This window comes from Euprymna scolopes, chromosome 3 (assembly GCF_053919585.1).
Source record: "Euprymna scolopes isolate OS-2025 chromosome 3, ASM5391958v1, whole genome shotgun sequence".
In the NCBI taxonomy this organism is placed as follows: domain Eukaryota; kingdom Metazoa; phylum Mollusca; class Cephalopoda; order Sepiida; family Sepiolidae; genus Euprymna; species Euprymna scolopes.
This window is the reverse complement of record NC_136484.1, coordinates 57,057,312-57,075,860: the sequence shown is the minus strand read 5'-3', so window position 1 is coordinate 57,075,860 and position 18,549 is coordinate 57,057,312. Positions and strand designations below refer to the sequence as shown.

Below are 18,549 nucleotides of genomic sequence, written 5' to 3'. Positions count from 1 at the left end.
TTGATCGGTTCAATTTTTTTCCTGCATGAAGGAATTCAGTGACGCATTTCTGCTTCTGGCAGGTTCATGATAGAGGTTGCTTTCTTAGAAGTCTCACACCGTAAGTATGTGAAAAAGAGCTATGAAACTTTCAGGTCGTGAATGTGTAAGTTCAGTCATCATAACAATTTTCAAATCCATCAGATCTATTCGGGCGGAATAAATAAGAGGCATTAGTTTAAGAACTCCCGTCGTATATAGTCGAGTGGATATTAAGCTAGTTAGATTAAGGGATAAATAAGGTACAAACAAGTATCAGGATGAAGAATTTAGACTGGTAAAAAGGAGTCCTTAAAAAGGAATTTAGACTGGTAAAAAAGAGTCCTTAAAAAAGGAATTTAGATTGGTAAAAAAGAGTCCTTAAAAAAGGAATTTAGATAGTAAAAAAAGAGTCCTTAAAAAAGGAATTTAGACGAGTAAAAAAGAGTCCTTAAAAATGGAATTTAGACGGGTAAAAAGGAGTCCTTAAAAAGGAAATTAGTCGGGTAAAAAAGAGTCCTTAAAAAAATAAATTAATAATAGCAATAATAATAAAAATCATCACCACCACCACCACCATCTCATTATTTACGTTTCAGACCGTGTTCCTCGTCTTTATTGTTGCTGTTTCTACGTTTTTGGCCGTCTTACTTACTTTAAATATCTAAACTATTGTATGAAGGTGTATTTATATTTACACACGTCTGTACATAAACAGCTACACACACACACACACACACACACACACACACACACACACACACACACACACACACACACACATACACACATTCAAAGAGTAATGTCGGAGAGGTAGAGCTAGGAATACACACAGTTGCACCAATGATAATATTTATCGAGGCGATTGCTCAATATCTGTAATAGAGCATAAGTAAATCTAAGTTCGTTGACATGAGCTCAACAGCGCCTGGTAACTATTAGTTTTTCGTCTTGAGACGAGAATATCTGATATTCTGTGCCTTGGCTTTTTTATATAACTGCTATATAACCGTGTCTACATCGTCTTGCTCTAACGTGTGTGTTCTAATATGGCCTCTATGTGATCGTCTCTTCAAAATCGCTCGGGTGCATCTTTTCCCATTTCATTATATACAAGTCTCATATGCAGTTTATATACAGTCTGGTGTGTATACACGCGGTCAAGCTTCTTTTAGGACCCTTAAAGTATGTATCTAACTTAGCAGTTCTTAACTCTGCGCATGTGTATGCATATATACGCGTTAAGAATTCACGATACCTTTTATTTTGTCATCTCCTGTGTTCTGGGATGCGGTTCTTCTTGTCATTGGTCGATGATCTATAAAGAGCACTTAAGACGAAAACACGACGCTGATTTTCTGACAAGGATCTCTTTATTTCATCCACGAGTGAACCGGAGAGCTCTTGAATTGCTGACTTTTCTTGTGTTTCCGTGGACGCATCTTTTCTCTGACCTTCCTGGTCTCGAAACTAACTCGTCCGGCTGTCTGCTAAACTTCGACTCCAATCGACTGTCTACTGCCTAAAATCCCCATGTGCATTTCTATTTATATCAGGGTATATGTAAGGGATGGTAACTCCCCGTTAACCGGACTGCACCCAAAACGCACCGACCCCCTTTCTACCATGCAGGTGCACGTTCTGTCAATAGAAGTCACTGAGTTTGATGTGTCACCAGTAATCTCTTTCTTCACCTACTCGACACAAGTAAGTTGGGTTCAAATCAGTACCGCATTATCCGCGTTTTTGACACACAACGTATCTCCTTTCTGTCTGTGCGTCTCTCTGTCTCATATATATATATATATATATATATATATATATATATATATATATATATATATATAATTTAGTTAGTTGTATTCTCGAAGTTTGATGGGACGGACATATTTTTGAATCTGATAAATCGATATTTAATTTTTACTAGCGATGTCTTCCTTTTTACACTTGTGCCATGTCCTTTAGACTAAAAACCAAATTCACTTTAGTTTCTTTCAAAAATACTTATTCTAGTTTGGAAGATATATATTTTTTCAGAATAGAGGTATTTTCATTTACAACCGTAATAGCTGCAGCTAGTTACGAACTTCATAAAAAGTTTCTATATTTCTTTGACGGATTTCAGATAAAAATATTTTTATGATAAATATTAACCTATTTATTTCTTAAATTACCTAATATCACGATAGTACGTAAACTAATTTTACTAATAAAACCTACTTAAAATGCTAATTTCACTGTTAGAAGCTGCTTTTTGTGTCCAGTGTGTACTTATTAAGCCTGCATATGATATATTTCTTATGGTGAGTCCAACTACAAGCAAACCAACTGTCGTTTTCTTATAAACAAAACTGCAGATGTTAATTTTATTTTTCAAGCTTACATTTCAAACTCAAACTATATTTTTTTCGCTTGCATAATGCAAATAAATAAACAAATGAATAAATATACAAATTACTCATCTCAAAGAATTCCGATAATAAATGATAGATGCCAAAGACCTATAAAATATGATATAAACTTTGTGTGGTTTAAATAAACTTTAAAAAATTTAGAAAAAAATGCTTTTCTCGCAATTCACTTAAAAAAATAAACTAATCTCAGAAAATTACTTTAAATGTGAATTTGGTGCAGTAATGGTCCTTTAAGACAGGGGTCTACAAACTACGGGCCTCGGGCCAGATTTGGCCTGCCAAAGTCTTTAATCCGGCCCACAAAGCTCTTATAGAAATCGTAAAAATATTCAGAAAAAAAAAAAAAATGAAAAAAATAAAAATGCGTGAAAATAGTGTTACACATAGATGGCATCAAAACAATATATTCCAGAACGAGCAGAGATTGGCTCGTTTTCAGATTTCTGAAGTTGTGAGTTGTAAACAACGAAACGCATGTCCGAGGCTATATATATATATATATATATATATATATATATATATATATATATATATATATATATATATATATATATATATTGAGACTGATTGAGAGAGAGAGAGAGAGAGAGAGAGAGAGAGAGAGAGAGAGAGAGAGAGAGAGAGTGTGTGTGTGTGTCTTGGAAACTTTTTTAACCTTGAAAACTATATAAAATATTTTTAAGTCCATCGTTGGAAAATCATTTTGTCAGTAAGTCATTTTTAATCTCCTGCAATCGTTGAATCAAGTTGCTTGCTCGAACAAACAATGGTCTAAAGTTTTCAGGGTTCATCAGTTGTTTACCACGAAGCATTGTTTCGGGAATTTTAAAGCAAAACAATCAAACAATTAAAATCATGGCCCAGCAGCAGTGTTGATCAAACACCACCTCCATTAAACAAAGGAACAAAAAATGTTCCGGATATTGAATCCAGTTTTTTTCTGCTCTAGATTAATTAAACTAACTTATTCATGTTATCATATTTTTTTTTCTTACCTGTGTCATTCGTTCTTGTCTCCAAAAACAAGAAAGTATTTATATTTTATTTATTTATTTAAAAATCTACTGCATTTATATGGTTCGGACGAATCCACTGTAAATACTTATCGCCCCATTTTTGTTATTACTCGTAATATTCTATTGGTATATTTACATTCTTATTTACTAATATTTTTTTATATACATACCAGGCGCGGCATAATTAACGCCCTTTGTTGAAGTGGAATAAAATGAAAGGTGTTTTTGATTATTCTTAATATTTTCGAATCTCAATGTATTGCCACATTTTAATGAAATTAAAAAGGGTGTCACTTACGTTGCACCGTATATCTCTATCTCTACCCATACATAAAAGGCACTGCGTGTGTGTGTATATATATGTGTGAGAGTTCGTTCCCTGTGGACTCCGAAACGGCTGGGCCGATTTTTTTTTTAATTTCACACAAATGTGCTTTATATATCTGGGAGTGTTCTTAGATAGGTTTTGCACTGGAATGCTTCCGATAAGTATCGAAAATCGAGAGTCGAAAAAAAAATTCGATTAAAGTAGGAATAGTCCGATTTGGACCCATGTTAACACTCATATACAGCCTGTCATCGCAAATGCATTTGAGAAGTTTTATCATCGTACAAGCAGAAGGGTACGGCGTATAAAATCAACAGTAGATTCTTTGATAAAACAGTGGCGTGTTCGAAATTAATACTTTTGTTTAAGGCACAACTGAACCATGATACTTGGCTTTTGCATTTAAAACTTAAATTCAGACTATTATCTAAAAAATAATTTTATAAGATCAACAGTAAGTTCTCTACAGTGCAATGTAGACTACAATGTATTGTGGACTAAGTCATTACGGGAAAGCATGTAAAACTTCTTCTTGGTGCACCGCGGTGGGTTCCTGACAAGAGTAGGCAGCCAATGCAGTTAATTGAAAAAATGGGCGATTTTACTGATTTCGATGTCAAGAAAAGTATTGGAATTGTAAAACATTCGTTGATCCTCATTTAATCCCGGGAAATGTCGGGCCAACTTGCTAGTATATAATAAACAAGCATTGTTATGGGGAAGATAAACAAATTACAGTGGATCAATAAAATTAAAAAAAGAATTATTGGCTAATGAGTAGGGCTATGACAGCAGCATATTCTTTTCCTTGTTTTGATTCTCAGGTATATATTGATTGATGTCTTATGTTTTTTTTTATGTAGAGTGATGTGATACTCGGTTGATTAATTTTGTTTAACCGTGTCGGATATATACTCGAGAGTCAAAACAATGAAAAAAATATGCTGTTGTCATAGCCCTACTAATGAGTTTAGAGATGAGGCCAAAAGTGCGCCAATAAAATACTTATTGGCTGATGAGTTTAGGGATAAGAGCAAAAGTGCGTTGCAAAAATCAAGACTATCAGTGTCTGAAGAATTTTCTCCCCCTCCTCTATTCAAAACGCCGTTAAAAATTTTTCTGTAAAAGAAATAGTAGATTAGCTGACCCCCCCTCAAATTGTGAAAACTCGAAGACAGAAACTCTTTTGTTCATACTTTAAATACGATAGATAATTTTAGTATCATAAAGTTCTGCCTGTTTTAAAATATAGGCACGCGTATTCGTTGAGAACACCCACCGCCGCGGCAAAGAAGAACTAACCAAAGGGAGTAATTGGGAGAGGGGAACAAATTTACACTGGCGAAGAGGAGGTAAAGAGGGGCGGAGTTTATATATAAAAAAAATACAATTAAATCGTTTATTTCCACTTATCAATGTTTTCCTAAGTTATATTTAGCGAAGCATCTTTTTAATCAGTTGCGCTTTTTTGAACAGATAAAAAAAACTCTGCAGCTAGCAACAAAAGCTTAATTATTCGTTAATCCACAATTACTAGCCTTGTTGAGACTTCGGAATACCTCTACCAAAATAACGTAGATATATCTTATGCCTGCCTGCCTGCCTGCCTGCCTGCCTATCTATCTATCTATCTATCTATCTATCTATCTCGTTAGTTAAATAGTCCACCCTTTTTTATACACGACAATCTGCTATAGTTAAACACGCACATAATACCAGGCGTCTTTTCGAATCATCTTATTTCACTAACTAAATACTGAATCACACAAAGATCCATTTTTTCCTCAAATTTCTAACACAAATGCTACATAAATAGTAAAAATTGACAAAATCTAACACTGGTTGACTCCAACCTTTGTGTCTGCATGCCTGTTTTCTTCGTTACATACATCTTATCCCCTCCTTCATACCCAACCTACTCTCCCCCTTTTCCATTTCTCACTTCTCACCGCTTGAATGATGTTAACATAACACCGCTCTCTCTTTCATATATATATATATATATATATATATATATATATATAATAACAGTTATACACTAGACAAAGCCATATGTTACTATGGTATACATAGATTTTATTTGTCGATGTAATAAGGAAACACAATAATAATGATATAATAACATTACATCTACATTCCAAGTTCCAAATATTTATTTTTCTGACCAAATTCTCTTAGCATTTAAAAATTTCGGCACATTTTTTTTACAGTTCTGTTTCGTTACGCAGAAACAACCGAATTATTATTATGCCAATATTGAATCTTTTCATGCGCAGAAAAATGCTTAGAAAGAATTATGCATGATAACCTAATGTCAGAAAAAATGGAATTCCATAGAAGATTCAGGATTGCGTGTTTACCTCGGACGCTACCTTGGAATTAAATCTCTCTCTCTCTCTCTCTCTCTCTCTCTCTCTCTCTTTATATATATATATATATATATATATATATATATATATATATGTATATATATATATATATATATATATATTCTAATTGATACCATACGAACAATGGAATTGGCTTAAACTGAGCTTAGATCTTATCGAATCTGTTACGTCCATTTATTCATTAAACTTGAAAAGGTGTGAACCTTCAATTTCCATTCAAATATGAGTTAACTCGCAAATTGTGTCGCAGGCCATTTTGCCTATTATTACGTCATTATCTACACCCTATCACAATGTTAGTATGCTGTGTGTTTCAAGTTCGAATCCAGTTCGTTCCATAAAAATCACTTTTACTTAGGATGTTGGTAAACTCCTCGTAGTCCCCCCCGTAAGCACTGGATGTCTTTCAAGAAAAAAATTCTGACTTAAAAATATCGGGTACACCAATGCTAACAAGAAGTCATCGTATTCACACGATATGATGATGAGTATGCTTTAACATTACAAACACCTGGGATATTAACTTGTGATATAAAATATTGAATTTTTCTCTTGACAAATATCTCCCAGAAACAAAACATCAAGGGATCATTATCCAGGGGTTTTTTTTTTCATGACAGATAGCACTTTTCGCAAAATATTAAATATTTTAAGTAGATACTTTTGCAAACTTTTATCGTAACATTTTGTTGTGATTATAGAGCCAATTCTCTATTGATTATTATATTGTACCCAGTATAGTGATTTTAAAAGTAGAAAAAATATGACTTCGATAACATCAGCTAGAATCGAAACCAAAACATTTAGCGCTTAAACCATAGTCATTAGGGTTGAGCTATTATCAGACTAATAAGAAATAGCTAAAATAAACCAGCTTCAAGGTACAAATGTAGGTTGTCGTATGCGTACTTTAAGTCGCTTTACGCTTGCCAAGTTCTATTTTTTTTTTCAATTTTGACCCCTTAGCAGCTAAAGTTGCAGTTTTTACCGGTTTATATATATATATATATATATATATATATATATATATATATATATATATATATATATATATATATATATAAAACAACGGTCCACAAAAATGCAATCATTTGCCCCGCCTCATGCGCTCCGCGACCTTGCATCTCGGAGGCGATACTTTGGAAAAATGGAGACAGGCAGACAAACATGATGAGTTTTATAAATTAGGTAATTATTTATTTTTGTTATTAAAAATCTATTTGAAACTATTATGGTGCTCAACTTTAAAGTAACCTTATAATAATGAACTGTGTCACTTACTGTAAAGACCGGAAGAATATGTCACTAGGCGGTTATGCTCGAGCACGCGTTTTTTGTCGGCCAGAGTGCACTATCTCCAGTGCGTTGGCTCATCAAATCCAACTTTGCGACCGTGTATCACACATTCTTGTGGTCGGTGAGTTTGCATCAAGGCTGATTGTATTTAGAACTTCTTTTGTTTTTGTTTTGCGTTCGATTTGGTCAAAACGTGCCACAATTATATCCTATTGAGACCAGTGTAGTAATTTCATTAAAAAAAAAAACTTCTTTAAAAAAGAATTATAATCATTCCAAGATGATGAAAACGGAATCGTCTTGCAACACTTTTTCAGCAGACATCTGGATTCCTGACTGACTGACACTCACAGGAATGTGTGATGTGATTTTTAGAATTATGTGATAATAAAGGAAGGATTATGTGCGTCTTTCTAGGTTATTCGGACTACTATTCTCATCTTCGCTGTTACGAATATTTTAGGCTCAGTATGGCAGACAAATAAATTTATTGCTTACATAATTAAATTTTTATTCAATGACTAGAGAGCTTGAAGCCGTAAAGTTTAAGGTATATTTTACGAAAGTTAAAATTAAACAAAATAATTTCATACGTATTATTCGAATTCTCATATTAGTTATTATTTTCATAACGTTTCGTGCAATGTGCCCTTATTTGCGTGTAGCTTATTAAACTTGGGAATCTTTATTTCGAAATATAGAATCCATGCTGAATTCTGAGCCGAAACCTTAATTTAATTCGCAAAGGGCGGATTGTTCTCGTTCTGTCAGACATGACTCGCTACAAGTGTTAATCACTTATTATTTCATTCTTAATTATTATTGCCTCTCGTAAGGATTGAATATTCAACGCCTGTCACTTATAACGTATTGTTAACGCCTTTATTCGTTGCACCACGGCTCAAAATAACAACCTAGATGAGAACAGTAGTCCGAATAATCCAAATAAGAAACTTTATGAATCCTCATCTAAAAATTTAGAAGCATAACATTTTGTATATTTCGGAATTTTTGAGATAGGGATTGATAAGTTGGATTATTTGGATTATTCAAACTACTGTTCTCATCTTGAGTGTTATTTTTACAATGTTTCGGTCGATATAACCCCAACAACCTTCTCCAGCAAGAACCGGTTGCATAACTGATAAAAGTAATATCAGCTCTGTGACAGTTTTATGGAGGTTGAAGGTTCAATCCTCAGTATAAGCGATACTAAGAATACAGTTATGAATTATTAAAACTCCATCCGATCATGTTTGACAGAACGAGAGCAAGCACCAGTTCTCGTCAGATCACCAAAGTTAAGCAACGTTGAACCTGGCTAGTACAAGATAAGTGACCATTTGGGAATTCTAGGCGCTGTATGTGCTCTCCGCTTATCTCGACATTGTTTCCAGTCGCCCTGAACCTTTACTTGCCACTGGTATTTAAAAATGCCGACTCAGGAGAGGTGTGGTTGGAGATCGTGCAACTCTTGCCACAAAAATTCCACGCACAGGCACTCTTACAGTGGGTATCCATAGTCTATTAAGACTGAAGGAAGCTACAATGTATGCGGTTAAAGTGATTATCGGCCATCTTGCCGTGTCATGTTTCCGGGTTATAATCATGGAGGCTCAGAGAGTGTATTGTGCAAGCATTTGTGCAAATATCTCTTCGTGATCGCATCTAAAAAAGGTCTAACGCAGATATCAAGCCCTTACTTTAACACGGATGAACATCCTTACATTAACTAGATAAAAAGAAAAAACACACACCCTTTATAAATCACGCGATGTACAAGTTACTAACCCTTAGGCTTCGATAGCGGTTTAGAAAAAAATGCTGAGTAAACTCATAAGTCAATACGAAAAGTATTACAATGTTTATTGATATTTATTATGCGTTGAATAAAATATAATTCAATCATTGAAAACGTTTTCTCTTTTTCGTAAAATATACTATAGCTGCCATTATTGGCAATTAAACAGAATTGTTGCATAATCAAACTCATAAACTCTAAGAAATCTTCAATAAGTTTTAATTTCATACAATTAAAATTTTTATAACTCCAACACTTTAATTTAATTTTTACGCAGGTTGCATATTTCGTTTTTAATTGCGTTCAAGTACTTTTGAGTACTACTCACATAAACGTATTTAAAGAGTACAATATTGGCTCAGTATTGTGAACACGCCATGCAATAAAAGTCAAGTGAGTTGGTTACTTAAGATCATTGCAAACGGCGTAGTATCAAATCTCCAGGTAAAATCTCAAATATTTTCCGTTTTAAGATAACCATCTCATCATTTTTGTTCTGTAAAAAAAATCACATACATCACTACAGATGAAGAAAATATACCATTACGTAAATATCATTTATTTACACGAGAAAAAAATTAGCCTATGACTTAAATATCCATATACTGCCAAACTTCATAGCCACTGGCGTTTTAAAGTTCTTTTGAACTTTCCTGATTAGATCAATTTCGTTTCGTTTATTTTCGGTTTTAGCAGTACTTATTTCTACAGTGTTACGTTATTTTCTATACATAAAAAATTAACACCGTAACGTAAAAAAGTTAAGCAACTGACTATAGTCGAGGACGACATGAAGGCTCCTTTTCCATTAGCTGCTACACTTGCTCCTCTACTTACAATGTTGAGTGTTTAGCAAAGGGGCATCAAGTACTATCGTTCATGTTACGACTCGGACTCGAACGAGAATTAAACCACGGTCTTGCAGTTCATTAGCAAATACTTTTACCATTATGCTAATTTTATATTTTATGTCTTTATTTTTATTATTTGGAGAAGCTTTGTATTTCAAACATAATAATTAATTAATAAACTATATATATATATATATATATATATATATATATATATATATATATATATATATATATATATATATGATACTTTGTCTGTTTGTGTGTGAGTTCGTTCCTTATAGACTCCGAAACGGCTGAACAGATTTTATTTAAGATTTACAGAATTTAGTATGTAAGTCTGGGAGTTAAGTTTTGTCTCAGAATACCCCTGATAGTTACCGATAATCGATAATCGAAACCGTTATTTTAATTTATCTATCATCGGTAAAGCCATTTTTTCCATGTCGCCGTTTAGCAATAATGATAGAACAACGGATCGAGAAAATTCTACTGTGGGTAAGTTGATAGCGTGTTTCTTTTTTCTTTTTTTTTTTTTTTGCATAACGTGGTCTGTAGGTTCAAACTCCGCACGTAAATTTCTTTTTTTTTTCATTAACTGCAAAATTTTTTATAAGACTTGAAAATTTACGTTTTTTTTTGCTTTGTTTTTTGTTTTTATTTTTATTTTATTTTTTATTTTTTTGTATGACGTGGTCTGTAGGTTCAAAGTCCGCACGTAAATTTCTTAAATTTTTTTCGTTAACTAGAAAGAAGTTTATATGAAATAATTTTATAATAGAAACTAGATTGCAATGTAGAATAACATATATTTTGGACTAAGTTACTGCATGGAGCTATGTGAAGCTTTCTCCCGGGTTATTCCACGGATTTCGATGATAATAGAAATATAGGAGTGTGAAATATTCGTTGATTATCATTCAATCCCGGGCAACGTCGGGTCTTCCTGCTAGGATATATATATATATATATATATATATATATATATATATATATATATATATATATATATATATATCCTAGCAGGAAGACCCGACGTTGCCCGGGATTGGTATTTAATTATTATAGTAAAAAAAAGAAAAATAATTATGACAGCCCCTTTAAGAAATTCGTTTCTTATCGTTGAGCACTTTCAGTTGAATTAAAGTCGGTCAATTTAGCTCTTATGCCTAGATTATCGTATAACGATTAGATCACTCTCTGACTGACGTAAATGAACATTTAAAATTAAAAATGTTTAAATTCGACGGTATTTCACGCGGTTAATGGTAGCCGAATGGATTAGGTCTTCGCTAGTCGAGCCAGAGATGTCTCGTGATGCGGGGTTCGAATCGTTCGACTGGTATTAATCGTGACACCCTGCACTGAAGATTCCCGAAAGGATGAAACACTAGTGTCTGTAGGTATTTAATTATTATAGTAAAAAAAAATTATATATACATATAATTATTTATATATATATATAATCGGTACTCTTTTTTTTTTTTTTGAGAGAGAGAGAGAGATTAAATTGAAATAAATTAAAAGATTTCTGTATTTGTCATCCTATGTAGTGTTTCTGCTTATACTCGACCGTGAGGAGCAAATACCTTAAGAAATAATACCTTCAGAAATACTATTAATAAATACCTTAAGAAAAAATAAATATTTTGAAAAATAATTTATCAGCAAAAAAATAATGCATTGGAATGATTTGAAAAATAAATTATTGGAAAGAAAAAATATTTAAAAAAAGAAAAAAAAACTTATCGGGCTGGTGAAATGCGGTTATATCATTGCGGAATCTTCGTGATTTTGTTGCTACAAAAATTCTCAAAGATAAAAGTGTAGCATCTGCGATCGAATGACACGCTGGGTTTCTTTTGAAAAATCGTCGAGCTTTGTAAAAATACTTATTTGCAGAAATTGTATAGCTCTTGCTTTATCTTTTAACACCATCATTTGATGCGAACACGATTAAAATAAATAAGTAGGAATAATAAAAAAAATAAACCCGGCTATAAAAAGTTTTGAAAAAAAATTTCTGACACAAGGGAGAGGTAAAATATCGGCTAAAAAGTACTGGCTGGAAGAGTTAAAATACCGGCTAAAAATTAATTTGACATCCGTAAGGGGAGATAATACAAAACGAAAAATAAACGAAATTAATCCATGCAAGAAAGTTCAAAGGCATCGTTTTAAGCTAATTTTCGTTACTAGAGCGAAATTCGAAAATCGAATCATTGAATTTCAAATAAAACAATGGTATCCACTTAATTGTCATGTCGCAATAATGAACAGATCCAAAAATTACGACAAACAATGAAGTAGAAAATTAATTATCAATGAAAATAGTTTTTGAAGAAAATTAGCGAAAATTGAGTTTTGCTAAAAATAAACAGGACAGTTCGAATCGTAACAAGAGAGGCAATTATTTTCCTGAAAACTTTAAAAAATCTTAGGTCAATTTAGCAAAACTCAATTTTTGCTAATTGTCTTCGAAAACAATTTCGCCCGGGTCGACTTGTACGTTAAGATGAAAAGATAAAAGTTTTACCAAATTGAAAATATCCATTTTTACATGAAAATTTCATATCTTCACAACGTTTCGGCCGATATAACCTCTGACCTTCTTCAAATGCATTTTTTTTTTGTAGATCTTTATGTCAAACTCAAGAAATTTTACAGAATTTCTTACTGAACCTTTTATTTAATCCACGGAGTAGATTGTTCCCGTTCAGTCAGCCATGACCGGGTATGTGTTAATTTAGTTATGGAACAGAAGAAAATAACACTTCTATCCGATCATAGTTTACAGGAAGAAGAAAAATCACAGAAAGAACTAAAGAATGACCCTGGAGAAGATCGGAGGTTACATCGACCGAAACTATATGAAAATATCAGCCAAGACAAGAACAGTAGTACGAATGATTTAAATACTCAATATCTAAATTTTAAATTATCAATATCCTTATAAAAATCCCAAAACATAAGTTGTTCTCTGTTTGATAAAGGTTTACTCAAATAAATGCAACAAATAAACTTTTACATTAATATAGTAATTCGTCAGTACATCTTCTATTTGAACTAATAATTGCTATTCAGAAGTACCCTATTCCAAACCAAGATAAAGCGTATTACATTGCCGAAGCATAGATAAATGTTAAAGGGGGTTCTCCAAAGGTTACTAATTTTCATTGCTGGTTATCCAACTTCTTAATAAACGAAATATGCATCTCGAATCAATAGCCAACCACTTAGTTGCTCACTATACTTCTACTTCAATTGATATATGTCACATTTCGTTAGTTGTAGGAATTAAATCTATTATTAGGTGATCTGAGTTGGCAGATAGACCAACGTAACATAAAAATATCAGCACCCGCGTTTAATTTAGCACACGACTTAATAAGCCCAAGCATGGTATATAGATGGCGCCACTAATTAAAAAAAATCTATGTGAGGTTTAAATAAACCTCACATAGATTTTTTTAATTGTTGTTGACTAATTAAATTTTTAATTGTTGTTGACTAATTAAAAAAATCTATGTGAGGTTTATTAAAACCTCACATAGATTTTTTTAATTAGTGGCGCCATCTATATACCATGCTTGGGCTTATTAAGTCGTGTGCTAAATTAAACGCGGGTGCTGATATTTTTATGTTACGTTGGTCTATCTGCCAACTCAGATAACCTAATAATAGATTTAAAACCTCACATAGATTTTTTTAATTAGTGGCGCCATCTATATACCATGCTTGGGCTTATTAAGTAATAACCTTCAAATGACAAGTTTCAAAATTTGAACCTAATCGAATTAATAGTTTACAATCGACAGTTATTTAAGCAAACTACTGTTGCAATTTTTTTAAAACAATGAAGAAATCTGAATTTCATGTGTTCAGAAAATATTGCTTTCTGATGGTAAATATACTATTAAAACAACGCAATTATCTGAACCTTGTTTCGTTGTAGAAAATAAAATTGTTAGAATGTGGTATGTTGACTTTAAGCGGCGATCGTACAGACATAAATAACGCTGAACGCCCAGGTTGCTCAAATTCGGCAGTTGTCCCGAAAAAACTTAAACAAAAGTTCACGAACTCGTTTTGTTTGATTAGAAATTGAAGTTGCATCAGATAGCAGAGAAGTTGACGATAGGCAGCGTATTTACTACTTTGTATGGGTATTTTCCAATGAGAAATCTCCGTTCAAAGCGAGTGTCACATTTGTTGACAGTCGATGATTCAGAACGCTGTTTGCAACTGGTTCAACGCAACAAAAAAGAGTTTCTTCTGCATCAATGTTTAACGATGAATGAAGCATGAACACAGCATTTTACTCCAGAGCGGGCAACAATTGGTGTAAGTCGTCTAAAGTGACCAAAGATGCAAACATAGTCAGCCAAGATTTTGGACTTCATGTTTTCGAATGCGTAATATATTTTGTTAATTGATTATCTTAATAAAGTAAACACCAGCATTAATGATTATTGTATAACAGTATTAGTGCGTTTGAATGTTATAATCTACAAAAATATGAACAGATGAAGAAGAAAAAGGTGCATTTTTATCAACAGCAATGCATCACGTAACATCAGGTCGACAGCAAAAGTTCTTTTGAAATTGCTATTGAAATTGCTTTTGAAATTGCTATTGAAATTGCTTTTGAAATTGCTTGCGCATTCGCCCTATTCTCCAGATCTAGCATCAAGCGACAGCTAGCTATTTGCTCAACTCAAAAGAATGCACCATAGAAATATATTTGGTTGAAATGAAGAAGTAACGGGAGTAGTTTTAGGCCAAAGATAGTTCGTTCTATACAAAAGGTATCAAATTATCAGAGAAGCCTTGAAATCAATGTATAACCTTAGAAGGAAACTATGCTGTTGTAGAAAAGTCCAAAAGTTGTCGTTTTATTAGTTAGTCCCGTCAACATTGAGTGGTGTGCTATGCGAAAGTTATGGAGATGAACATTTAGTGGGCTACTGAATGTACTAACTAGAAAGTTATCTATACATTGTCACAGACTTCCCCATTTATTAGTATACATACTAAATTTGAAAAAGTATTCAATCTTTTTCTCTTTCTGTCAACTCATATATAAAAGGATATATGTCTGACTGTCTGTTTCCATAGTTTCAAACTCTATCTCCTCCAAAACTAAAAATCGCAAAGTGGCGCTAAGGGCCTCGAATGATAGGATATTCTACGGACCGTTTTTTATGTTTTTTTTTTTTTTTAGCCGGTGAAAATAGCTTTTAAGGGGTCAAAATGGGTTAAAATTGAAAAAAAAAATCGTTTTACATTTTTTACATACTTTTGAACCAGTTCATGTACGTGTCACGTTGGTACAGTGGTAATGTCGCCAGCTTTGAATGCTACAATTTCGGTTTCGCTTCAATTTCATGGCATCCAAATATTTTTGAAATTACGACCCTATAATAATATATACAAAATTAGGAACTAATTAAAATATCATATTTAAGCGTATTTTACGCCCACCTCCGTTAGTGTATATATATATATATATATATATATATATATATATATATATATATATATATATATATTAGAGAAGGTAAAAAAAAAGAACATCGTTACAGTCGGTTTCAAATTCGATCGGACTCTATTTATATCTGTTCTCCCGTAAATGGCGACCGCACGTTGTTATTTTAAATCACAAATTATTTGTTTATAACTTATTTATTTATTTTTTATTTTTATCGGATTTGAAACCAACGATACCGATGTTTTTCTGACCTTCTGTAAAATATTTAAATAAATATCTTCCCCTTATAGTGAGTTTTTTTCTTTTTTTTACAATCGAGCATTTTATTGGGGTTCTTTCTCACAAACACCACACTACATGTATATGCACACATAGACACACATATACATGTAAATATACATATACAAATACATATATACATACCTATACCGTCTATTTTACTTAACGATATATATATATATATATATATATATATATATATATATATATATATATATATATAAAGATGAAAATTGTAGGTCTGCCTGTTCTGTTCACTAACTACCATTAGATTATTAAAGCTAGGAAGATCAAACTTTTAATTAAGAGAACCCCATGAAAACCACACTAAGCATATTCTTAATCGCTGAGTTTTAATCCAAAAAGTTATAGCTACCTAACACAAAAAGAAATGAAATCAATTCTCAAATCTTTAGCAAACGTTGATTATAATAAGTCTAATTGGGTCTTCACTCCCAAAATTGAAACCTTTCTAAGACGATCATGTAAGTTGTATATATATATATATATATATATATATATATATATATATATATATATATATATATATATATATATATATATATATATATATATATATTGCGTTTTTAGCGCTATAATCTTGTGGCTTGGTGACTGGCTTGAATAGATTTTATAAATCTACTAAGACCCACATGGGCAATTAACATATTTATAAGGAGCAAATGACAACAAGAAGGGATAAAAATGTAAATGTTTACTGATCTGTTGGACTCTTTTCTGTTTTTTTTTGTTGTTGCGTTCCTGCTTTTATAAGAAATTCGTATTTCACACAGGCTCGTTAAGTTTATCGTTTCGAATGAGCGGGAATAATTCCTATTTGTTGAAAATTATAGAATTCGTACTCTTACATGAAATCATGTTTTTCTTTATTTCGGGGATGGGAGAAAAGAAAAGAGTAATCTAAACGAACGGAGAAAAAAGAGTAGCTTATACAAGCTAATAACATTTTACGTTCGTTTTCATCGCATCTCTGTCATCCTACAGTCTTTCGCACTTCTTAAGAGAGAACATGAACCTCCCAGAGACTTATTTTTTTTTTTTACTTCTGATGTCAAATGAGACCATAAGTAACAGATATTCATAAAAAAAGGGACAACTTTTGTTTATTAATGATCCTCTAAAGGGAGCTTAACTCCACGGAATTCAAACTTTTCTAAGCACATGACTTTAAACTTTTCAAACTTCTTTATTATATTTCTCTTAGTCTTTTTGTATCTCATTCTGTTTGTCAGTCCATTTCATTTTTTCTCTGAAACTACTGCACCGATCTGACTGACATTTTGTACGGACCTTTGTTATAAGGTGCAGCGAAATAAGTATTATGGTGTCTGCTCGATGCACAGTTAGGGATTAGTATTTAATGCAAAAAAAAAAAAATGAGCATAGATTTAACCGTATTCAACCACCATTTTGGCATAAAACGCTCATTCAACGGTCTATAACTTTTGCCTAATTTTAACGGTCTAAATAGTATCTATGCTTTTCATTGCCTTGATATGTTTTGTGCGGATTAAAATGTCAAAGTGGGTTTCATTATTACGACCCTGTTCTGAGACAAGCATTTCAGCTAGTAGAATATACTTTTTCGATTAATATTCAATAACGAGTTTGCTTTCTATACTTCTAACTCCCGACCTTTGATATATTTCTTAATTCTTATTTTGCTCGCCTTAAGAACTAGAGTGGTCCGATTGTGCGCCGGAGGCTAATAAATCAAAAGCAACATAGAAACATCAGTCCGCAGATGTGGCATGCACCAAAACATCGTTAATGGCGGCAATAATATAAATGGAGATCCAGAGACAAATTAGATGAAATTAATGAAAATCAAGATATAAGCTTACCTTGCGTGATAACGAGAAGGAGCGCAAGGCAGCAACATTGTCTAGTTCCAAAAGCCATGTCTGTCTTTCTTGGCAGCGATAAGCGGTTTATTCACTCGTTGGTCGGGGCACTTCTTACCTATTGGCAGAATCACGTGATTGACTGCACCCGCCCCCTTTTTTATCGGCCAGGTCCGAATGTTTTAGGAGAAATGGCGGTCGTTCTGAATGGTCGAAACGACAGAAGAAAGACCTCCTCTTTCCTGTTATTTTTTTAAATTTATTATCATTTTTCGTAAGTTTTTTTTTCTTAGATTCTTCCTCGCCCACACCTCGCCTTCTTCCACGCTTACATTCTTTAATATCTTAATCTATCTAAATCATTGCTATCCTCTCCCCATCAAGTTCTAGACTTAGTTTCGTGTAAGTTCTTGAACCCCCGCTGAAACAAGACAGAATACAATTCAACCTATATGGCTTCTAAAACCAATGCACAAAAAGGTTTTGTAATAAGAATGTTAATTAAATTACAGTTAAAACCGCGAATAAAATGCTCGAAATAACTAACACCCTTTCTCTCTTTCTTTTTATTTCTCTCTCTCTCTCTTGCTTCCTCCTTTTCTCTCACACTACTTTGTTATCTTTATTTCCTTCTCTCTCTCTTTCTCTCTCTTTCTATCAGTCTCTTCTCTCTCAGTACTATGTGTATTTTCTAACTAATCCCAATAGAGTGTATTTAACTAATAGTAATTTTGTGTCTTAAAAAAAAAACAAAAAAAACAACAACAACAACAACAACAAAATAAAAAAAAAACGGAAAC

At 32.7% G+C, this 18,549-nt stretch overlaps 1 protein-coding gene across 1 annotated transcript in view; it reads right to left on the bottom strand.

Moving 5' to 3' along the window:
- Positions 1–18,288, bottom strand: part of LOC145255603 (uncharacterized) — a 30,566-nt gene extending 12,278 nt beyond the window's left edge. Inside the window, exon 1 of the mRNA XM_080114093.1 lies at positions 17,750–18,288. Coding sequence (XP_079970219.1) covers positions 17,750–17,807 — 58 coding nt within the window. The 5' untranslated portion in view covers positions 17,808–18,288. The remainder of the gene's footprint in view (positions 1–17,749) is intronic.
- Between the last annotated feature and the right edge of the window lie 261 nt (positions 18,289–18,549).